The sequence below is a fragment of the Gobio gobio genome, assembly GCF_949357685.1.
Source record: "Gobio gobio genome assembly, chromosome: 6".
NCBI lineage: Eukaryota > Metazoa > Chordata > Actinopteri > Cypriniformes > Gobionidae > Gobio > Gobio gobio.
In genome coordinates, this window is record NC_137102.1 from 19,152,566 (window position 1) to 19,178,014 (window position 25,449).

Here is a 25,449-nt window from a genome sequence, read left to right on the forward strand (position 1 = left end):
TTCCAAATAGGGACAGCACAGGTCAAGCACTCAGTACAGAATAATAGGGAATATCCCAGTGGACAGTGGAAGTGACAGTGGCAGCAGTGATGAGGAGTATGTGCCAGCAAAGCCCAGCCCATATTGCTATAGGTTTCCGCATATATGTAACTACCATTATAGTCCCTACAATATGTGTTTTATCGTTGTTATATTGTAATATTAATGTTTTTAATAACTGAGCTGATATACATAGCATAACGACATAATAATACAAACACAATGTTCCATATTGTCATCTGTGGATTTTTGTCCAATTTTACGCCTTTGTTGCATGGTGTCCACATACGTGGACAGTTAAATAATTTTTAAATAAAACTGAATTTTCTAAAAATGAAAATGGATTTTAATTTTAGCATCATATTAAAGTAATAAAAAGAATTTAAGAAAAATCTAGATGTTTTCCCAAATTCATGCATGAAAGGGTTAAAAACAGTAATATTATGAAATATTATTAACATAGAAAATAACTGTTCCTAACTAGGTCATATATTAAGGTCTGGGTTGATTAGATTGTAAGCAAACAATCAGTTCTTGCAATACATCGTGTTGGTTGCAGGAGAAATGGCAGGAATAAAGATCTGAGCAACTTTGGCAAAGGCCAAATTGTTATGGCAAGGTGACTGGGTCAGAGTATCTCTGGGTTGCTCCTGGTCAGCAGTGGTGTGAATATACCAACAGTGACTGAAGAGGCACAAACCATGAACCAGTGACAGGGTGTTGGGCACCCAAGGCTCATCGATGCACAAGGGCAACAAAGGTTATCCCGTCTGGTCAGAGCCAACAGAACCTCTACTGTGACACAAGTCACACAACATTTTAATGATAGTTATGGGAGGAATGTGTCACAACAGCAGACCAATCAGAGTGCCTACACTCTAAAAAAAAAAAAGGTTCTATATTGCACCAAAAATGGTTCTTGGCTCGTAATCATAGGGGAACCTTTTTTTAGTGCTATATAGCACCAATTTTGGTGCTTCAGTGGTTCTTCAGCGGTTCTTCAGAGGTTCTTCAGCGGTTCTTCAGAGGTTCTTCACCAGTTCTTTGACTAAGGTGCTATATAGCACCTCTGAAGAACCGCTGAAGAACCACTGAAGCACCAAAATTGGTGCTATATAGCACTAAAAAAGGTTCCCCTATGATTACGAGCCTTTTTTTTTTAGAGTGTATGATGACCCCGTCCACCATCGAAAGCTTCAGAATTGGACCTTAGAGCAGTGGAAGAAGGTTGCCTGGTCCGATATATGTACCATTTACCAGGGGAAATGATGGTACCAGGATGAACTGTGGGACGACAAGCCGGTGGAGGGAGAACTGTGACGCTCTGTGCAATGTTCTTCTGGGAAACCCTGGGTCCGGCCAGTCATGTTGACGTAAATTTGACAGGTGTCACCAACCTTAACATTGTTCCAGACCAGGTACAACCCTTCAGTGGCTCTTTCAGTCTAGGATAAAGCACCCTGCCTCACTGCATATTGTTCAGGAATGGTTTTAAGGAAAATTGAGTTCAAGGTGTTGCCCTGGCTTCCAAATTTCCCAGATCTCAATCCAATTGAGCATCTTTGGGATGTGCTGGACCAACAAGTTCAATCCATAGCGGGTCCACCTCACAACCTACAGGACTTGAAGGATCTGCTGCTAATGTCTTGGTGTCAGATACAACAGCACACCTTCAGTGGTCTAATTGAGTCCATACTTTGGCGAACCGGCACTGTTTTAGCAGCACACGGAAGACCAACAACATACTAGGAAGATGGTCATAATGTTTGGTCTCATCAATGTTTATTATGGTCATGAAAATGCTCAATTTGTGTGTTCATGTCATATACAGTAAATGTACAGTACATTAAATTCATCTCAAAATGTATTAAAGTTTTACATTAAAACAAAGAACAAGCTGAAAATACATAAATGGCTTGTGTGTAAAAAAATAGTCAAAGAATTTTGCCACACATTTTCATAATACGTTGACACGTTAGACGTCATAATGGCAATTCCAACCTGAATAGTCAAAAGACTTTCAACAAAATAACAAGGGTAAAATAGGGAAACTCTAATCCACTATTATGAGTGCTAATCGTTTTGGCGGCTTTTCTTCTATTATGACAGCTGGTTATGGTTGAACACAGCTAAACATCCATAGTAAAAGATCCATTTTACTACACTAGGTTCAATAACACTATGGATCTGTAACTCTGAAATAGGCCAGTCTTAAAGGTGCACTAGGTAAATTTTAACCAACTTTTGGTTATGGTTAAAAAGATCAGTGGTACTAAATAAGCTGTTTTTATTTTACATGGATTGGGTTGCCTCATTAGGACAGACGTTTTGAGATCACAAGATCATCCAAATCAAAATCCACCTATTACTGGACTGTTTTGCTCACTGAATAAATTAATAATGGATGACTGTGATCAGAGCATTTCTACAATGGCATCTGTAACTAAAACCTAAGCCGTGTTTCCACTGAACGAACTTTCCCCAGGAACTATGGACTTTGGGGGTGGTAGCTACTCGGTGTGTTTCGACCGCATGGACCAGAGTCTAAATGAAGTTCTGGGATAAAACTGTTCACCTCAAAATGTCCCTGCTCGCGAGGTAGTACTTTTCAAAGTTCAGGAACTTTCGGGGCTGGGACTTGAGTGCTGAACATGTTGCTTGGAACCAAGCAGATGACTACCATACGCAACCATTGACTACCATAGTATTTTTTCCCCTACTATGGTAGTCAATGGTTGCTCTATCTGCTTGGTTACAAACATTCTTCTAAATATCTTCTTTTGTGTTCAGCAGAACAAAGAAACTCATACAGGTTTGGAACAACGTGAGGGCGAGTAAATGATGACAGAATTTAAATTTTTGGGTGAACTATCCCTTTAAGTGCATGCTGCATCTTGATTGTATTTTATTTCAACCACAGACAAGGTTCAGGCTTTATTAAGTTTATATGCAGAGGACAAATTCCAGTGGGAACTGGAAAGTCGCATGCAGTCCTATGTCACCGGACTAATCGTCACGTTACTTTAGACCACGATGGAAACGCAGACAGCAACAGGTCTGGGGGGAAAAAAGTTCCTGGGACAAATTGTTCCAGGTAATTTCGGTGGAAACGAGACTCTAGCTACAGTCCAAGGCCACTGCCATACTGGCATAATGTAAACCCCCACAAAATAGTGCACCTTTAAGTGAGATGGGCATTTCAATAGTCTTTAAATTGTGTAAAACCTGGGAAAGTTGCAATTCATGGCACAGGAAGTGCTTGTATAAAGAAAAAAACAGGGAATGGTTCTGGGTTTAAAAGGTAGATCGGATTCTCTCCAGAGGGTCAGTGTCCCACATTTTAGGTTCCCAAGCCTGGAACCAGCCCGTGAAGGTTGGGGGTTCGGCCCCCTGCTTTACGGTTGTGATGGGCAGCCCACGACGTCCAGAAGGATCAGAGGCCACATAATCCTTAGCTATAGACAGAGAACATCATTTTAGGCTCAAAACTTATTTACAGAACATAAGAGTGCTTTTTTAAGCCAACCCGAAAATAAGCATCCCCCTGGTTTAGTGTAGGATTTTAAAAAATAAGTTCTGTGATCAACAAAAGATTATCATTCTAACAAGTTTTGTTCATTAAGATAATCTTCACAAATAAACACAACCATACCAAATTTTGAAGCCTAAATACAATAGCCAGATGTTAAAAAAACTAAAGTTAGCCTATAAACAAATTATACAACATTGCATTACTTTAACATCACCATTAAACTCTTTACTTAAAAGTTTATAAATACAGTGAGGCTGTGAAAAGGAACTAGCAAATAGATGAGTTTAATGTGCCTGAAACCTCTATAGTCCCATTTAGCCACTTGTTAGAAACTGCCTTTTTCAAGACAAATAAAAGCTTAAAAAAATATGAGTGGGGAATTACAGCTGTATTTTATGCAGTAGAATAAAACATGAAAATATGCTGAGCTTGTGTTCACCGCAGACCTTATTTCAGGTATTTAACCAAAATCCTATTTTAAAAAACTCATTGACTTCAGCACAATGGAACCAGAAGTTCAAAAATGCTCGTTTTCGGGTTTTAGGACTCATTCCTGAAGCCCTCTATTAAAGTGCCCCGTTTACGGTTTTTCGAATATTCCCTTTCATGCAGTGTGTAATATAGCTGTTTGGGAATGTAAATGTTCTGCAAAGTTGTAAAGTCGAAAGCGCACGATAAATAAAGTTATTGTCTCCCCAAAGAAACAAAAGAAACAAAGAAACTCTGAACCGCCAATACGAGTCGTTTCTGTGTGACAGTTCTACGTCACTAGAAAACACATTTGCATAACGCCAGCCTATGTTGTATGTTTTCCATCCGCAAACAACTTGACCCGCCCACAAACATTTTACTGACGACTGCTTCTCAAATCTCGGAGTTCACCGTAGAATTTGCAAAATGCTTGCTCTTGAAAGATGGGTCAGTACTTGCTCCTAATTGCTCCTAAGAATCCGAACCTGTAAGTATGAATAATTATTGATGTACTGTATATATTTTTTACCGGGTGTTCAAAATATGTAGTTTTGTGTTTTATATTATGTACGTTTATGGCTAACCGGCTAACTCATGTAATCACGGTCTTTCTGAAATACTTCTGCTAAACAGCTGTGGGCCATTATTACCTAAAACTGTCTATTAATGCAGATTGTCTGTCGTTCTTACTACTTTGAGTAAAGACAAAGGATGGAACAAGATTTGTTTTTACAAACATTTACATCAGTCATTCACGTTAGTGCTCGGCTAACATATCACCGATATTGATACAGTTCCCGCATGTGCACTGCAATAAATTAGAAATATACACATCAGTTTGTTGATGGACGTACACTTATTAATGCTGATGGTGAGGAATTACAGTTGCAGCATCTCATAATGTACCTCAAAATGAGTTGTGTATCACTGAGAAACGTCCTGCTCAAGTCGTCCTTGCAATGGAGGTTCGGGTTGAATAGCTAGTTCTTCCAATGTTTCATTGCTTGGATTGATATGGAAAAATCGACATCTTCATTTCTGTCTTTACAGTGTGTACAATCGCTGAGTTTTAGGAAGCCTCCAGATGGAGCTGAAGTTCAGTTATGTAACGGGCGTTTAGCTTCCATTCCAGATTATCTTCTATGTGATTAGAAGATAATCACAACTAGACCATTTGGCCAATCAGAGCAGAGTAGCTTGCGAAAAGGAGGGATTTAGAGAGACTGATTCATCCGATGAGTCGTTTGAGAATCATTGAAAAATGTGCTGATGTGCAATGTATAGTATGGGAAAATTTTAATATTTTTTGGCCTTTGATGCATGTAAACCTGTTTTTGAGACTTTAAAATGGCATAATAGGGGCACTTTAATAGAACATACTGTTGAGTGGAACAATCAGCATCCAGGACCGGAAATATATGTTTTATGATGGAGGATAATGTGAGTGATTCTGCTCTGGCAAAGACAGAAAACCTAAAATGTTTATCATGAAAAATTATATAGGAAACGTCACTCACCTATTTTCGGTGACTCCGATTTTTCGACCTCATTGGCGTCCTTACCAATCCAAAGAAAGATCTAGAAAGAGCAGTTCAGTTAACTACATATGTACAAGCAGATCCGGTCTTAACTAGTGGTTCTCAACCTTTTGACTCCAAGGCCCCTCATTATCCAAGACAACATTTGAAGGCCCCCATATAGACTAAAATATTTCTGGTACTTCAACTCTAGAAAATGCTGGGTTGTTTCAACCAATGTTTGGGTCAAATATGGACAAACCCAAAAAGTTGGTTTAAATGTGTTGATTAAATTTTAAACGGGTTGGGTTGGATTAAATTGATTAAACGGTTTGTAATAATAAACAAATAAACAAATTAATTATATTAAATGTATTTTAATATACTGTATTTATATGACTTTTCCACTATAAGTTTGTGAAAACAGAGGCTTTTAAAATAATTTTTAACTCACAACTATGGTCATTTCTCAGCAATGTCTACTTAAAAATTATTTTAAAGGTGGACATAACTAGAAAAACATTATATTAAAAAAATGATTTCCATGTCTAGAAATCACACGTTAAAATCCCCTATATAGGCGTTAACTCACCTGATCCCAGGTGTCAAGCAACATGACATCATCGGTAGCCAAGTCTGACTGAGTAAAGTCTCCAGGAACTTCTTCAACCTGAGAGAAAAGACAAGACATTCACAAACCGCAGCTTTCCTCCAGCCTGTCTGTGTGGTTCTGTGACTCTCACTTACCACTATCCGACCCGTCCTATTGGAGCAGCCAAACAGACGTGGTGGTTTGACCATATTTCTTAGTGATGGAGATGTCTGGTATTCCTTCTTCCCGCCCAAAGCAGACCAGAATCCAGCTGACGTGAGTGTCACATAAGAATGGAGTTAAGGCAGGATCACATAATGCACCTCACACAAAAAAACATGGCCGACTCTCACCTGGTTCTTTACCCTCGGCCACATCAGTGGATTTTTTATCCAGCACACTCACGACATACTTAGCAGCGACCATTTCTTCATCGCTGGCACCTGCTCCTTTCCACACAAACACACAATCTGGCGACTTCAGCACAAACACGTCATTGGTGTTTAAGTTGGATGCAGACGGTCCAACCTATAATGGAAGATAAATGTAGTGATTATTGAGAAACATCATACTATATGTGTGACAGTGTCCAAATTGTGACTGACCTCTACAGCGCGTGTGGCTCTAGAAGAGCTCTGTCGGATGTGGAAGAGGCGCGTGCTGCCTTCCTTGGTCTGGCCGTCCTTGCGGGATGTGCCTCCGCTATGAATGATCATTGGTTTGCCTTTAAACAGACTCATCAGGTGGGGGGGTTCCTGACCCTGTGTCACTCGCACCTGAGCAATGTATTCAGATGGACAAAATCATTTTAGCATCTTTAATGATGGTACATGAGACTACAACTGGTAAAAGTGACAACAGACCAACTATGTAGGTTCAGAGTATTACATTTAATGGCAAATTTCTTGTTGGATTCTATAGATCTTATTCACAGCAGCGCCATCTTTGATTTTTAACGGGAATAAAAACAAGGCTGAGAGATATACATACACTACGGTTCAAAAGTTTTAGATTCGTACGATTTTTTCTTGTTTTTAAAAGAAGTCTCTTATGCTCACCAAGGCTGCATTTATTTGATCCAAACTACAGCAAAAAACGTAATATTGTGAAATATTTTTACAATTTAAAATAACTATTTTAAATTTGAATATATTTTAAATTATATATATATATATATGTGTAATGATTTTCAGCATCATTACCCCAGTCTTCCGTGTCACATGAAATCATTCATTTCAGAAATCATTATAATATGCTGATTTTCTGCTCAAGAAACATTTATTATTATTATCAATGTTGAAAACAGTGTCCAATTTTAATTTCAGGATTCTTGATGAATAGTAAGTTTAAATTTATTAAATTATTTAACAGCATTTATCTGAAATAGAGAGCTTTTGTAACATTATACACTACCTTTGAATAGTTTGAGATCATGTTTTTTTATGTTCATTTTTTATTTTAAAAACCCCAAAGAAATTAATACTTTTATTCAGCAAGGATGCATTAAATTGATCAAAAGTGACCGTTAAAATAAATGCTGCTTTTAAACGTTCTATTCGTCAAAGAATCCTGAAAAATACTGTACACAACTGTAACAACATTGATAATAACCAGAAATGTTTCTTGAGGGAGAGGGAAGTCTGGGTGTCTCTACTTAGACTGTTGCCCCCGCCACCCGGCCCCGGATAAGTGGAAGATGATGGATGGATGGATGAATGGTTTCTTGAGCATCAAATCAGCATATTAGAATAATTTTTTGAATGGCAGTGTAGATACTAAAGTTTGCATGAATCTGATTGTATGGTTCTCTCTTATGTGAACTGCAACTGAGACTATGCTGATCAAACATGTTAGCCAAAAACACTACTATATCAGTGATAATATGAATTGTTGGGGCTTTATGTATTGGAAATCTCCCCTCTGCTGTTTTCTTCCACAAACTGATTATTCTCACCTGAACTGGAGCTCCTCCCATGGAGTCGTCCAGCTGGACAGTAAGGAAGGCAGAAGCTGCCAGCTCATCCTGAGTGCACTTCAGCCCCTGCCTGCAGCACAACATCACACACATGCAATATGATGACACTCTGTTCATATGTCACAAACTGCACAGATAATATGCCATAAAACACTATAAACATGTTATGGACTGACCAGGTGTAGATGATGTGTTGCTCTCTGCTTCCCTGTTTGTAACTGTAGAGGATCAGGTAACAGTCTCCCCCAAAGAATTGACCATAGGTAGAGGGTTCCACCGGGACACGGTCCCCTCCCTCCACACGCCAGATCTGATTCAGACAAACATGAGTGTTAATCGCAGACTGATCCAAGAACATTGCCTTGAACTTGATCTCCCCTTTATATGTATAAGCAGAAACATGAACCCTCATTAAGTGTCAAATGCAAGTAAAAACTGGATTTTTGTGACTAGCAATAATTAGCAATGAAGTATTGTTTAAATGGCATTATAAGAATGATATTTGGATCCTCACTGATGTGATGTCGAAAAGACATCTTCGTTAGTTAATAAAAATACAGTTGTTTTTTCATGTTAGTTCACAGTGCATTAACGTTATGTTAACAAATACAACTATTGATTTGAATAATGTATTAGTAAATGTTGAAATTAACATTAAAGATGAATAAATGCTGTAGAAGTGCAGTTCATTATTAGCTCATATTAACTAAAGAAATTAACTAATGAAACCTTATTGTAAAGGGTTAATGTTAATTTATTAAAAATGTAAATTGGCCTATGTGGCAGAAAGTAAAAGATCTTCAGTTGGCTACTTTATTATTATTATTATTATTATTATTATTATTATTATTATTATTATTATTATTATTATTATTATTATTATTATTTTTTGCTAGAATTTGTTAAAAGTTATAGACCTAAAATTATAGTAGGCTTTAAACATGTTTATCAACTTTATTTAGACTACCGTTCGAAAGATAAGATTTATGCCTATTATGCCTTTTAAAGGGAAAGTTCACTCAAACATTTCTGAAATTTCTGTCATCATTTGCTCACCCTCAAGTTTTTCCAGACCTGTATGAGTTTCTTTATTCTGTAGTACACAGAAGATATTTTAAAGCATTTTTGGGTGAACTATCCCTTTAAGTCTCTTAGGCTCAACAAGACTGCATTAAATTTAATTATTAAATACAGTAAAAACAGTAATATTGTGAAATAATACTGTTTTCTATTTGAATATATTTATTGTAATTTATTCATCTGATGTCAAAGCTGAATTTCCAGCATCATTACACAGTCACATGATCCTTCAGAAATTATTCTAATAATTCTATGGAAACCGTGATACTTTTTTTTTTTTTTTTGAGTTCTTTGTTGAATTGAAACTTCATCAGAACATACAATAGAAATGGAAATCTTTTGTAACTTTTTAAAATATATTTACTGTCACTTATGAGTGATGTAATGCATCCTTGCTGAATAAAAGTATTTAACTAAATCTTGACCCAAAACGTTTGAACAGTAGTCAGCGTGAGAAAGTTTGATGACCAAAACAAAATTTACCTGGACTTTTCCAGAACCATCATCGACCATGTTGTGCTGGGCTGCCATGGCCTTGTTGTTGTGGAGGCTGGAGGCATCAAAAGGAATCTGCTCCACATGGGCTATTTTGCCTATGGTGTAGGCCTTGGTAGGGCCAGTGGTTTGGTCCTTGTCCTTCCAGTTGGAGAAGAACTGCTTGAACAGGGTGGTCTCGCCCCCTGCAGGCAGCACTTGGATCTACAGCAGCAAGCATTGAATGTACAGCATCAGCAATCCAGACATTGGCATTATACATTGTTTCAAAATGCTGATTTTTACAAACCAGAATATTTGTAACATTCTGTGAGTGTCAGTATTATAAGTGTGTTGGCAACACTTTAAAATAAGCTTTCATTTGTAAACATTAGTTAACTACATTAGTTAAGATAAACAATACTTGTACAGTGTTTAATAATCTTAGTTAATGTTAATTTCAACATTAACAAATACATTTTCTAAGATTGGAATTTGTATCCGTTAACATTAGTAACTGCACTGTGAACAAACATGAACGTGAAGAGTTTGATTAACTAACATTATCAAAAGTTAATAAATGCTTTTGAAAAAATTCTCATTGTTAGTGTATGTTAGTTAATTCATTAACTCATGTTAAAAAATGTTAGCAAGCTCATTGTGTATGTACCTGTGTTTTACTAGAGTAGTTCTTCTCTTTGATGAACTGCTCAGCTGATTTCATAGCCGCTTTGCGTTCAGATGTGTTTGCATTCGGTCCTGTCGGGAAAGGGAAGGCATACGCTGAATGAAGCTCTTTCATCTTTATGAAAAATATGTGGCACATTTAAACAAAGAGTTTTTGCATGCAAGCGTCGTGGGAAACAAAAAAAACTACACACGAGGATGGTATCAGTGTTTCAGGGGCGGTGCAAGTTATTTAATTTTGATGAATTCGTTTTCTTTGGAACAATGTGCACCAATAAATGATGCACAATAAGATAAGGAAAGTTTATTAGTGAACAACTCATGCACATTAAGAGACACACCTTTCCATACAAACACATTCTTATCAACTCCGTTGTCCAGGATGTAGCACTCTTCAGGGGACAGCATCTCCTGCTTGAACGGGCTGGTCTGCGCCACGACAGATGTTTTCATGGAGCCAGAGGCATCTGAGATCTACAATGACAATAGCAAACCACAGGACAACAATCATATGAATTGAAAAGAGATAAATAAAGGTGTTGAACAGTTAAAAAATATAAGTTTTTTATAACAACGTTTTGTCCTTGTGTGAATGATGTTGGCAGCATTTTAGGCTTTACAGCTGTCAGCTGTGTAAATGTAAAACACATAAATAATTAAGAACTGGATATTATGTACCAATCACCTGCGTATACTACGCCTTTTATATATTTGATAGACTTTTGTGAAGAAAAAGTACATACTTTTGAGTGTGTGGCAGAAGATTAGGCAAGTTACATGCGTCCTGTCATCGTTTAAACTGCTCTCCTCTGTCAATTATCTTGTCACATTTAACATATTCAATGTTTTATTTCATTTAATTTCCTACTGCACTGGAGAGAAATGTAGTAGCACATTGATCTCCCCTTTATGTGGAGAATTCTCCTCATATGTGTAAATAACGATGCATTTAAAAGTTAAAGGGATAGTTTCACTTTTCACCCAAAAATGAATATTAGCCCATGATTTACTCACCCTTAAGCCATCCTAGGTGTATATGACATTTTTCTTTCAGACGAATACAATCGGAGTTATATTTAAAAAAGCTTTATAATGGCAGTGAATGGCTGAAAGTCCATGAAAGTGGATCTATCCATCATAAAAGTAATCCACACAGCTCCGGGGGGGTTAATAAAGGAAGTGAAGCGATGCGTTTGAGTAAGAAAAATATCATAAAAATTTACAAACTGTAGTCTCTAACTTCCGCTAACTGTCGTACGAGAATTCACAAGAGAATTGCAATGTATGATGTAGGACTCTCTGGTGAGAATATGCTAGTTCTCGCGAGAACCAAGTTTTGTTTTGCTCTATCCTCCTACATCATACGCTGGATCACCAGTCTTTCGTGAACACGCGTGCAACAGTTAGTGGAAGTTAGAGATTACAGCTTGTCAAGTTTTAAAAATGTATATTTTTCTCACACAAACGCATCACTTCGCTTCAGAAGACCTTTATTAACCTCCCGGAGCCGTGTGGATTACGTTTATGATGGATAGATGCACTTTTATGGACTTCAAAACAGAAACAGCCATTCACTGCCATTATAAAGCTTGGAAGAGGACATTTTTTAATGTAACTCCGATTGGGTTTGTCTGAAAGAAGAATGTCTTATGCACCTAGGATGGCTTGATGGTGAGTAAATTATGGGCTAATTAACATTTTTAGGTGAACTATCCCTTTAATGACCAAACATATCTTTATAAAAGTTCACAATGTTGTTTCAGATGTGGACAACATTGAAAAAATATTTGTTCTTTATACTGATTATTAATAATCAGACAAACTCCTTTATCTAAACCTCTCTACTGAACTGTCAGTCTCACACATCCGCCATGCACATTTGTAGTTTTTAACACTTTTTAATTGTGTTTGTAGTTCTAATCTAATTCTCACCCAACACACAATGGGTTGTGGGCAATACCGGAAACAGTAAACTGCCCGGGTTTCGTTGGGATACTCAATTCAACATACTTTCATTTGAGACACACTAATTCTAATTTTGGTACTATATAGGATGGATAATATGCAGCTTTTATTACCATGTACAGCGCTCCCTTCTTCTTGTTGCCGGCTTCCACTTGCTCATCGTCTGGAGTTGCAGGGTTGATGCTGGTTTTGGGGCCAAGAGCCTGCGGGAGGAAATACAGGATTAAAGCCCGTATGGGCACAGTGGGGCTTTATTTCTAACACTCATCTGATGCCAAGTGGTCCTACCATTCAACCCTGTGCTGAATGACCTGACAGCAGACTGAATATTTGGCAAAACTCTTCCTTTTTCATTAAACACATGATGGATGCATTCTCATTAGCAAAATACACAAGCCAGACCCAGAACACAAACAATCAAGCCATTGTGCCAAGTTTTACATCAGGCCTGGCTGATGGTGTCCATATTCAGCATGGAAATGTAACACCGCATGTCTTTTTTTTTTTTAAGCAGGCAATATTTGGTAGTGTCAGCTATGAACATTTTGAATTTAACCAGCAAGCACAAACAAATAAAATGAGATTGATTTTGAAGTGGATTGAAAAGTTGAGCTTGAATCTTTCACTCACTTCAGTCAGAGCCTCTGGTTCAGCCCCGTCCTCCACCATGATCAGCTTGGCCCTGCCGTTCCTTTCATTGTCCCGGATATCGATGGCCAACTGGGAGGCCTTCAGACGCTCAAAACGATTGCAGTCACTGCCACACCACTGATAAATATTCTAGCGAAAAATTAGAGAAATAACCAAAAATTCTAAAAAAAAACAACTAAAATAAACACTACCATTCAAATGTTTATGGTCAGTAAGATTTTATTTTAAAAGATAGAAATTAATACTATTATTCAGCATAGTATTATTTATTCAATTGATCAAGAGTGAATGTATTTATAATGTTACAAAATATTTGTATTTCAAATAAATATTGTTCATTTAAATTTCTATTCATCAAAGAATTCTGGAAAAAATGTATTACAGTTTCCACAAAAATATGACTGTTTTCAACATTGATAATAATAAAAAATGTTTTTTGAGCAGAAAATCATCATATTAGAATGATTTCTGATTTCTGCTATAAATTCAACTTTGGCATCCCAGGAATAATTTACATTTTACATTTTTTCAAATAGAAAAGAGGTCTCTTCAATTGTAATAATATTTCTCTTTGGTGAGCATCAAAACATTTTTTTTTTTTTAAATGTACCAAGCCCTAACCTTTGAACATTAGTGCACATAAAAACAATGTTAAAATATTTTGGTATAGTAAAAAAAAGCTAAATTACGTTTTTCATCAATCAAATAAAAAATAACAATATTATTAGTGCGGTGACATAACTGTGACTGTGTCACACCTTAACATAAATGTTGTATTTTCTTACCATCAGAGCAATTCACAATTTGATGACTAAATGGAGTGACTGTAAGCCAGTAATAAACGTATAATTAGTCATAGTGAAAATAATAATACAATATGTCCCTATTATGCTATTTTAAATGTTCCTGATTTTGTTTTGGCGGTCTCCTACAATACGTTACATGCATCCAAGGTCTAAGATCAGTGTCTGAAACAGTTCAATCAATGATTCAGTCTCTCTAAATCCCTCCTTTCCATGAGCCTACTCTGCTTTCTGATTGGTCAGACAGCTCAGTCCTCTTGTGATTGGTCTACCAGCGCTGAGAGCACGCGGGAAACAAAATGCCTATTATTATAGCTGAATTTCAGCTGCGGATCTTCCTCCGCACTTGATAAACAAGTGATACGATACTAACCGTAACGATGGCGTCAGTTTTTCCGTATCATCAATTCCTTTGGAAGTGAATTTGGACAGCGTCTTCTCGAATCTCGACATGCCGACAACCAAACCAAACTCTACCATGCTTCAGCAACAACTTCAGCATTTGAAGGTCAAAGTAGACGTATGGCAGCCAATTCGTGGGCAGCCAATGAAGACCATAGACTGGCATTATGTAAATGTGTTACATTTTTACATACACTCTAAAAATTGCTGGGTTAAAAACAACCCAAGTTGGGTTGAAAATGGACTAACCCAGCAATTGGGTTGTTTTAAGCAAACATTTAACCCAACCGCTGGGTTAGTCCATTTTCATCCCAACTTGGGTTGTTTTTAACCCAGCATTTTTTAGAGTGTACGTATGTAACAGGAAGTAAGACTGGATTTACTGACGACTCGTTTCACCAGTTTAGAATCGATTCTTTCTTTTAGGAGACCATAACTTTATTTGTTGTGCACTTCGACCTTTGAAACTTTGCAGACCTTTTACATTCACAAACAGCTATATTACACAGGTAATATTTGAAAAATCATAACAGGGGCAAATATTTATTTTGTGATATATTTCTTTGTTATAGTGATATACTTTAAATATTTATTGACTTCTAAAGCCACTATCTATTTAACCGTTTGTTTTCTTATCGGTCACAATAATGTCTTTGAATTATCTTAATTTGTTTTTAGAGTGAATTCCAATTATTTTGTATTAATTGTCATGCCATGTAATTCATTCCATTCAACTGTTTTCTATCGGCAGCTCTAATTGGTATAGGACAGTATATAAATAATAAAATGAGTGGTCATGTTCAGATATCCATACCTTCCCCAGGTCTACAATAAAGCAGTCTCCTTTGTTGAAGCTGCTCCAGGACATCTCCACCTCGGTGGCTCTGATGGCTCTCCTGCCCTTGATGTGCAGCAGACGCTTCACATCCACATCATTGGTCAACACGTGATGGAAGCCGGACGCAATCCCACCTTGCTGAGGAGTCAAGAAAGACAGTTCACTCATTCCATTACTTAAAATCATACTGGGATAACTGCCAAAATAGACAGCTAAAACACAAGCAAAGAGCTAAATGCAAACCACTCAGCAGAGTGCTTCTCAAAGAGCCAAGCATACTTAATGAGCAAAACAAAATGCTGAATATAATGGAAAGAATGTGGCATGACTAAACAGTAATGGATGTTTTAGAGCCATAATTGACTCAACCCTGGTGCTTCTACAAAGCAAAGCCAGCAGGAAGTCTACTTTTGCATTCTCACTGCAAGTTAATGATGAACTCTGCTTTGAGAAGGGCCATTTTCATTAATACAAAGCTGAGCTTACCTTATACTTGATGCCAGACTTGAAGTAGCCCAGGAAGGTGAGCGACTCGTTGTTTTGGACCTCACGGAACTGAACGGGACCACCTCCGAGAAAGTCATCCAGCTGTGTGGAGAAGATAGCCGCAGCTCCACTTTCATCTTGAGAACACTCGTTCCCTTAAAGAGACGAAAATCATCACAGAATTAGCATAATTTGTATAATTTGTTTGTTGGTGCTTATTAATATAGTCAAAAATACATTAAAATGCTATCCAATGATGTGAATACAATTTCTATATTAAAATTAATTTTGATATTTTCTGGGGGCATAAAATCCAAAACATTATAGGGTGATACAACTGTGCTGATGTCATAATGAAGGAAAATTATAAAAGAATGATAAAAGAATAAAAGAAAGAAATTCTTAAAGCAATCCTTACAAGCAGTTTTTAATAATATATTATTCTAATTTGAATCTATTATTATTTATCAGAAAAGATATTTTAACAAAACTGCTTCAGAGTTTATTAATATTTAAAACACTTGGGTGCAACCCACAAACACGTAGAAAGTGCAGGAAATAGGCATAAAACAGGAAATTAGATTATAGAGTTAAAATCTGGTTATCGTGTTATTTTTGTATTATTATATTTTAAATTCTATATGTTCTTTTTAATTGCAGTTTTAGAAATTTTGTTATGTGCTATTGTCATTTTTGTTAGTTCTAGTTTTTTAGTTGTCACACTCATAGTTTCTATTTGTTTTTATTTTTTCAGTTTTAGTTTTAGTCATTTTAGTACTTAAACTTGAACTTAATTTATTGCAATTAGCTGCCATTGCAACATTTCTAAGTTTTTCATTAAATATTTATATTTTATTTGAATTAATCTTTATATTAATTAATGAGAACAGTTTTAATAGTTTTAGTTAACACACTGTAAAAAAAAAAATCAAGTCTCCAATTGAACATTTTCTAGTGACCGGTCACATCTACATTTTTCAGTTGGCCAAATTGAATTTCTGTGAATGATTGCAATTTAATTCAATTAAAATTCAAGAAATTCAATTTGACCAACTGAAAAATTTAGATGTGATCGGTCACTAGAAAATTTTCAATTGGAGACCAGATTTTTTTTTACAGTGCAATAACATCCCTGGTGTGTCTTAAAATATCAAATAAATTGGCCCCTTTTTGACAAGTCAATGTTAGTTCAGGTTGTAAAATATAATATGGTGCAGCTGCCCAAAAATTAATTATATTTATGACTTAATAATTCATGATATTTGTACAAAATAAAAAAATTAGTATCTTTTTTTTTAAATGTGTACATTCTCATGTATTCAATGTGTACTTTTAATGACCTCTATGACTTTAACTAAGTCATTAAATGAAGTTTTAAACTTGATATTTCACTTCTTTTAAAATATCTTACCACTTCTTTATCGTAAACAATATCCTTCAACTCTTACCCAAAAGCAGCAAAAGACAGTGAAAACATGTTTCTAAGACTTATTAGATGCTTCTGTCAGTGAAACACTGTCCTACAACTTACAGGAACACTATAACTGGGCTCACTTGCCAAGCAGCTCTAGCAAGGGATCTGTTTTTGGTAAAATAAGAACCAAATGAAAACCCCAAAGAGGTCACATGGTGCACATTATGAGTTTTTCCACTCTGTGTCCTCAAACAAACCTTTTCTTCTCACACTACAGATCCAGTCAAAGGTCTGAGAACGACTATGGTTTTTGAGCATGCCTTCGAGCACAACGAATGTGTTTTTTAAAAACACTCCTCTTGAGTTTAAAGCACTGGGTGGAACAAAACCAGTTTCTCACTGATCAGTTACTGGAATTGAGCAGGGAACCACATGAACTTAAAGAGGGCTGAGAGCCAACATTTGATGCACTGCCACACAAAGAATTGAAGGCACGCTGTAATTTGTGGAGGTGGCTAAATAACCTCAAAGTCACTACCCTTCTAAGATATGCCATCTGTTCTTGGTCTAACACATTTCTCCTCAGGGGTAGGAGGGATTGTCTTAAGTAATTAATAGAAAATAATTTAAGTAATTAATAGAAAATGTGCACTTTAAGAAATGAGCTACTGGGAAAATTCATGAGTCAGCATAATGCCTATGGGTTTTCATTTATAAGAACAAATAAAATAAGTTATTAGCTTTATTATACTTAAAGGCAAGGTAGGTGTGTTCCAGAAACATTTTTTGTTATGTTGGTTGAAAGTCTCTTCACATCCTGATAGGATAGCGATCACTAAGTTAAGTGGTCTAAATGTAATATATATGAAGGTGTAGGACCATAAAATGTTCAATCATTGCATTCGGTCCGATGTCCTGCCTGTCAACGTATGTATTTTCAATACTTCCGCGTACCTGCTCAGGCAGACATCACCCAACATCAGTGCGTTTAGACAGCCGTCAGTCACCGTCCGAGCGCTGCAACCGAAACATCAACCACCTCTTACAGTTCCTCTTGAACTAAAACGACGAGTTTATGCTGCACTCACTGCTTAAAAGATGCTGTATGTAAGTTTTTGACTGTACTAAAGCATAAAACTATGGCTTTTTTTACATGGCGACAATGGTTTGGAGCATGCCTTCGAGCACAACAAATGTGTTTTTTAAAAACACTCCTCTTGAGTTTAAAGCACTGGGTGGAACAAAACCAGTTTCTCACTGATTAGTCTCTGGAATTGAGCAGGGAACCACATGAACTTAAGAGGGCTGAGAGCCAACATTTGATGCACTGCCACACAAAGAAATGAAGGCATTTGTAATTTGTAGAGGTGACTAAATAACGTCAAAGTGACTGCCCTTCTAAGATATGCCATCTGTTCTTGGTCTAACAAATTTCTCCTCAGGGGTAGGAGGGATTGTCTTAATAAATTAATAGAAAATGTGCACTTTAAGAATGTTTACCTCAATGAGCTACTGGGAAAAGTTCCTGAGTCAGCATAACGCCTATGGGTTTTCATTTATAAGAACAAATAAAATAAGTTATTAGCTTTATTATACTTAAAGGAAAGGTGATTTGTTCCAGAAACATATTTCGCTATGCTGGTTGAAAGTCTCTTCACATCCTGATAGCAATCACTAGTATTTATATATATATATATATATATATATATATATATATATATATATATATATATATATATATATATATATATATATATATATATAGCGCATGATATAACATTCTAAAATGAAGCAAAAAGTATTTTTGGTAACACTTTATTTTATAGTGTCCTTGTTACACATGTTGCATGTAGTTTCTATTGTGATTTCTATAAATTAAGCATTATTACATTCAACTAATTCACTGCAGAGCCAATGGGTGGAGCTTGAAGATCTACCCATAACCCCATCCCTAAACTTCATTAGGTCAGGCTCCAGTCCAAACATTAGGATGTATTCTAAAATGTATTCTAAATTTAGAAAACATTTTTAGGAATAACTGAAACCACACATAGGCCTTACGTTAAGAAGTTATATTTCATCTTAACACGACTATAATTATATTTATTCATTACATTATATTATACATTATTAGTTAATAAATAATACAATTTAATTTAATCTTAAATATATTTCACCTATACTGTAGTGAAAGAGTAAGAAAAGCTGCGTTACAGCTTCATCTGCAAGGCTTCTCTGAATAACACATATTTAAGCGAATGTACAGCTGGCTAATGAGAGGTCTGTATTAAAGGTGTTAATGTGTTTTTAGTGATTTTGAGAATGACACATTTGGCATTACACGAGGATCTGTCAGGAAGGTGTCTGAATAGAGCCGCATTTGTTTGGCACGAGAGACGAAAGGCTGTAAAGGAAAGTTGTATGAAAAGCCCTTATATGGAGCTTTGGGGCATATTTTATACAAATTAGTACATATTTCTGCTCATTTAGAATAGGCCTACTTCAAATTCACTAACATTTGAACGAGATTAAGAACAAATTCATTTGAGAAGTTCTCCTGTGCGTACAAATACAAAATATTCCACGCAATTATTACTGAATCAGACCTTTTGTGTATATATATATTGATTTATTTTTAAATCATTAATAAATGATTCAATGATTCAATGATTCTCATTCAAAAAGACAGTCACTTGTTTCGTTCGTCCTAACCGTAACCGTTACACAACATACATTTCTAAAGAAAGAGCTAAACAAAGCAAACCAACAACATCTTAAAATGAAATCACGCTGAAACTAAAAAGCCACATCCTTCCTCATCTGAATTAAAGGGGTGATGAGCTGAGAAATCAACTTTCCCATGAGCCTTTGATATATAAAAGTTAATTGTGATATAACAATATCCTGTAAGTTTCAGAGCTGAAAATATCCTTGTTAGTTAAAAAAAAGCTTTTATTGACACCAGGCCCAGAAAACAAGAGCTCTCAGAAATATGTTGACCACTGACATCACAGGACGCCTCAACAGATAAATATGTACGTCTGATTCTGTAGCGACTCGTGGAGCTAAATGGACGGATCGCGCTGCCAAGCTATAAACATGGCGAAGAGAGTAATATATTGCACTGTGCCTGGTTGTGGAAGAACACAGTCCCTGCATTAGCTTCCTTCTGATTCTACTATTAGGAATGAGTGGTTGAACTTTATTTTTAATGAAGTTCCAGCTCACGTGGTCAAGACATTGCACGTTTGTTCGCTTCATTTCACCGCGGAATCGATTGTAAACAAGATACAGGTCGAGAATGGATTTGCAGAAGGAGTGAGATTAAAACACAATGCTGTGCCTTCTATATTGGATCCGACAGGAACGGTGCAACACACTTATGTTTTTATATGTGATAGTATTGCATTGTTACAGATCGTTTGATATCTATTGATTACATACCGTAGCATGTGGTCACAGGCTGGAGAAGGTGTTATTGGTTCATTCGTGATCAGACTCGGACTTGTAACGCCAGTGCTCGCAAAGTCTGTGTGTGTGTGTGTACGGATCGCGGTTATATTCACTGATCGGACCGACCAAGCGCGCGTGTGTGTGTACGGTTCGCGGTTATATTCACATCGGGCCGACCAAGTAATACAAAAATAACATTCCTTTCTTGTGCGTGCGTGCGTGCGTGTGTGTGTACGGGTCGCGGTTATTCTCTGATCAGGCCGACCAAGCGTGTGTGTAGTGTGTGTGTGTGTGTGTGTGTGGACTTGTAACGCCAGTGCTCGCAAAGTCTGTGTGTGTGTGTGTACGGATCGCGGTTATATTCACTGATAGGACCGACCAAGCGTGTGTGTGTGTACGGTTCGCGGTTATATTCACATCGGGCCGACCAAGTAATACAAAAATAACATTCCTTTCTTGTGCGTGCGTGCGTGCGTGTGTACGGGTCGCGGTTATTCTCTGATCAGGCCGACCAAGCGTGTGTGTAGTGTGTGTGTGTGTGTGTGTGTGTGTGTGTGGACTTGTAACGCCAGTGCCCGCAAAGTCTGTGTGTGTGTGTGTGTACGGGTCGCGGTTATTCTCTGATCAGGCCGACCAAGCGTGTGTGTAGTGTGTGTGTGTGTGTGTGTGTGTGTGGACTTGTAACGCCAGTGCTCGCAAAGTCTGTGTGTGTGTGTGTACGGATCGCGGTTATATTCACTGATAGGACCGACCAAGCGTGTGTGTGTGTACGGTTCGCGGTTATATTCACATCGGGTGACCAAGTAATACAAAAATAACATTCATTTCTTGTGCGTGCGTGCGTGCGTGTGTGTACGGTTTGCGGTTATATTCACATCGGGCCGGCCAAAAATAACATTCCAATCAATCGCGGGTGGATGAGAGATGTGTTTGTTTGATGAGCCCTGTGAGCGTTTCCCCCAGACGATTCCCACATGTACTGAGGGAGCCAAAGCTCATTAAATATACAAATATTATCCAATCCTAGCCGTGGGCGTTTACTTCCAAGTCTTCAGTGCGGCACGCCCATCAAAACCGAGTGTTTTTCAGAAAGCCTCAAAACCAAGGCAGAAAATAGCCTATTACTTATTCATTATGATGTTTCTGAATGTAAAAACCACTCCAACGTCATTTGTTGACCTCAGACAACAGTATAACAAAATAAAAAGCGCCAGTTCATGACACCTTTAAGCAAATTAAAAAGTATGAGTTTCACCATGTGTGAGAAGATATATTCAAATTATAGTACATCCATTAGTAAAATGCATCAGCAACTTTTGGCTCTGAGAATATGCTGTTCCAGGCGCTAATGATACTTCTAACTCAAACACTAGGTGTGTCACTTACCCATCCACATGTGTATATAGTAGGAGGGTGCGGTGGTGGTGTACAGCAGGAGGTAGGCATCACCCGTATAGAAGTTCCCATAGAGATTCTTAGGCACCGGCTTCAGGTCCATGTTCTCAATGCGCCATATCTGCAGACCAGGAGCTTTTCCTGCAGTATCAAACTCCTTATGGGACACCATAGTGACTGCAGGGGAAGCAGAAGATAAAAGGTTTTGATGTATTTTCAGAGCTTTACGTCATACTGGGAAAATGAGAAACATCTAGTGTGCGAACAAAGGAGAACAGAAATAGGCTTTAGAGAAATAAGGAGTATCTGTTCCTCTGAGAAAGCTCTGGTTAGTGTCTGAGGACTATATGATGTCTGCATCTTCTGACATCTCTGATTCTGGAATCACGGACTCTAAAACATGCAATCTGGCAAGTATGGCGACTATCTGTTTCTGCACATGCAAACATTCAGATGCAAATGCAATGCACCATACATCACACCTGTGTCTGTGTGACAGGATAGATAAGACTTTGAGCCTTTGAAAAGAGGGCGTTAATCATCATAGTGTTGTTGACTACCTTATTCAGCTGATAAGGAAGAGAAACACATGATCAAGGTGATAAACTTGACTTAGGCGCTACCTGAACTGAACTAACTGAAGAGTCAACATTAGCGTCCCTCAGAAACTAATCTAAAGCAGTTATTAGTACTTTTGGGTTACACTTTATTTTAAGGTGTCATTGTTACAGTGTAATTATATATTTAAGTACTGAGTAATATTAATTAACTACATGTACTTTTATGGGTTAGGGTAGGATTAGGGTTTGGTTGAGGGTCAGTTGCATGTAATTATGCATCAGTTATTGTTATTACAATGGTAAGTACATGTAACATATGTACCAAGGACACTGTAAAATAAAGTGTACCCTGCTTCTTCTTTTTTTATATAATGGTTTTGTAATCAATAAAGGATACATTCTGAATTCTTTAGTCATGTAATGGTAAGTGGTTTTCATGCTAGTATATGAAATAAAATGAATCCATGCTAATGCTTATGGGTTTTCTTTTGCTGGTCTCTATTTGAAATATGCATTCGGGACATGGTGTTGAAGCCCAAAAACCACAACATGCAAATTATGCGTTTACATATTTCCTGCAGCAGAAGTAGATGGCTCTCTGAATAACTTTTCATTACATTATTAATCGGACCTGTTTAAATGATCAAATCATGAAATGTTAATGTTTTTGAAAGAAGTTTCTTACGCTTAACAAGGCTGCATAATATTTTTAATTGATCAAAAATACAGAAAAACATTAAAATAGGAAAATGTTATTGCAATATAAAATAGCTGTTTTCTATTTTAAAATATTTTAAAACGTAATTTATTCCTGTGATGCAAAGCTGAATTTTCAGCATCATTACTCCAGTCTTCAGTGTCACATGATCCATCAGAAATCATTCTTATATGATTTGCTGCTTAGGAAACATTTCTGATTATTGTCAATGATATATATTTTTGTGGATATTGATCTTTTTTTATGGATTCTTTGATTAATCAGTAAAAAAATATATATATTTGAATTTTTTATTTATTCAGTTTTATATTTTTTATTATTTTGTAACATTATAAATGTATTTATTGTCACTTTATATATATATATATATATATATATATATATATATATATATATATATATATATATATATCCTATAACCAGAATAAACTACCAAATGCAACTATATGAAACGCATATGCATGAAGTGTATATTACATAATAATATATACCCATAATTTATTTGATTTTTTATTCATACATTTTTATATTTATATTATTATTTTGTAACATTATAAATGTATTTATTGTCACTTTAAATATGCATGAAGTGTATACTACATGAATAAAATCGTTGCAGGATTTTTTCTTTTTTTCTTCCTTCTCTGCTGTATTACACTTTATCCAAAGCATGCCACTTTTCTGTGCAGAAAAGAATCACAGTGCACTTTACAGCACCTACTACAGCAAACTGGACTTTGTCTCATAAAGGGGCAATCGTGACGTGCATAACCGCGTTCACATCTGGATAACATATTTTGCAAACTCCGAGTTATTGTGTGTATATGCACAGATAAGCTATAGCCTATATCACAGTTTACAGTAGCCTACGATTGCATTGCTTGAGGGGGGGAAAAAATCACTCATTCATTTAGTCTTCATTATGTAGATAGAGAGATAAAACAGAATAATGGAAACAACTTACGAGATTTGTGGCAGACGCAGGAGGCTGTCAATACACGAGAAAAGGCGATGTGTGTTGGTAGACAAAGTGTAGAATTTCTTTTTCCGAATCCGCGATTTAACTGGAAGGAGTGTCTGTGTGTCAGGGGCGTGTTTCAAAGCAGGGGCGAGCTTCCAACAAACCTCATGTCAGTTGCTTGACAGCATATTTGGGCATTAGACTCGCGTGAAAAAACAAAACAAAACAAAAAACTACAAAAAACGTATAGTTTTGACACAGCCTAAAAGTTAACTAGGCATATTTGCCTTGTGTGATTCTAAAAACGTTTGTTTTGTGAGTTTACAGACAAAACGTGTAACTTCAGTCTTTTGGTACAGTATTTTTCAACAGCCATTTAACAACCTTCGTTTTTTATTTTTTATTTGCCACAGATTTAAAGGGATAGTTCACCTCAAAATTACAATTCTGTCATTATTCACCCTCATGTCGTTCACATATACCCTGCATGTTACAGATAATAGCATACCTCCCTCAGGTGCTCACTGATATTTTCATAAAACTCAAGCCCTACAAACAGAAGAGTGTCACAAGTAGGCTATATGTTTGCCTAATGCAGGAACCAATGACCACAATGACAAACAGGAAAGCAATGACCACACAATACAAGAGCAACTGCAAGGACAAACACTGTCAGCTTACTCAAACACTGTTGGCAAACTCAAACACATTTACAGCTTTTGATACAGGATGCACTTCTACATGACTCCAGAAAATGTCTCCCTTGCAAAATGGCAGACTCATATAATGTAAAATAAGAATCAGATGCTGCTTGTGTAGTTTGCCCATCAGAAACTTGAAACTTCCCCATAAACATGTGCTTGCAATTAGGCCTACCCCAGAGACAGGAAAGGCCATTTAAACTGGCATTGTATATTACATATAAACTTCGAGTCAGAGAAGAGATGTAAATTACATTACAAAGGGATGTAATTGTATTTTACACATTTTAGAGACCATTGATTTCAACTCAAAGAAATCTGATTTACAGGCTCATATTTCTAACTTTCTGAAGTATAAACATGCATCTATAACACTCCATTTCCACTGTTTGTACTGGCGCTTGAACAATTTCTATTTTTGCAAGCAAAATTGATAGCCATAAGCAAAATTACCAATTGGTGTTGAGACTTAGTGTGAAAGCTTCACGGTTAACCACACAAATGAGAATGTTATTTTTCTTAGAACTTGGTAACATATTCCTTATCAAATTATAACAATGATTCTGAACTGTCTGCAAGCAGAGCTGAAGGAGAGCTTATGTTAAAGCCGAACTGTCAAGTTAAATAAGCAACAGACAGATGGCGAGCCAAAGAGCTCTCTGAACAGCAATGGATTTCCGGGATTAAACTCCAGCGCAGTGTGATCACAGTAACTCGCTCACTCAGCCTATATGA

The 25,449-nt window shown here is 36.7% G+C and overlaps 1 protein-coding gene across 1 annotated transcript; it reads right to left on the reverse strand.

Annotated features, from left to right (window-relative positions):
• Nucleotides 1-1,800: 1,800 nt before the first annotated feature.
• scinlb (scinderin like b) lies at nucleotides 1,801-24,127 on the reverse strand. The gene is made up of 17 exons (XM_079818550.1): nucleotides 24,017-24,127; nucleotides 21,766-21,951; nucleotides 15,513-15,667; nucleotides 15,003-15,164; nucleotides 12,963-13,112; nucleotides 12,446-12,535; nucleotides 10,709-10,841; nucleotides 10,351-10,439; nucleotides 9,690-9,905; nucleotides 8,303-8,436; nucleotides 8,106-8,196; nucleotides 6,757-6,927; nucleotides 6,505-6,679; nucleotides 6,307-6,422; nucleotides 6,152-6,229; nucleotides 5,560-5,620; nucleotides 1,801-3,494 (listed from the first exon to the last, which is right to left on the reverse strand). Exons 2-17 carry the CDS (start codon nucleotides 21,944-21,946, stop codon nucleotides 3,334-3,336), a joined length of 2,163 nt encoding a protein of 720 aa, XP_079674676.1. The 5' UTR covers nucleotides 21,947-21,951; nucleotides 24,017-24,127; the 3' UTR covers nucleotides 1,801-3,333.
• Between the last annotated feature and the right edge of the window lie 1,322 nt (nucleotides 24,128-25,449).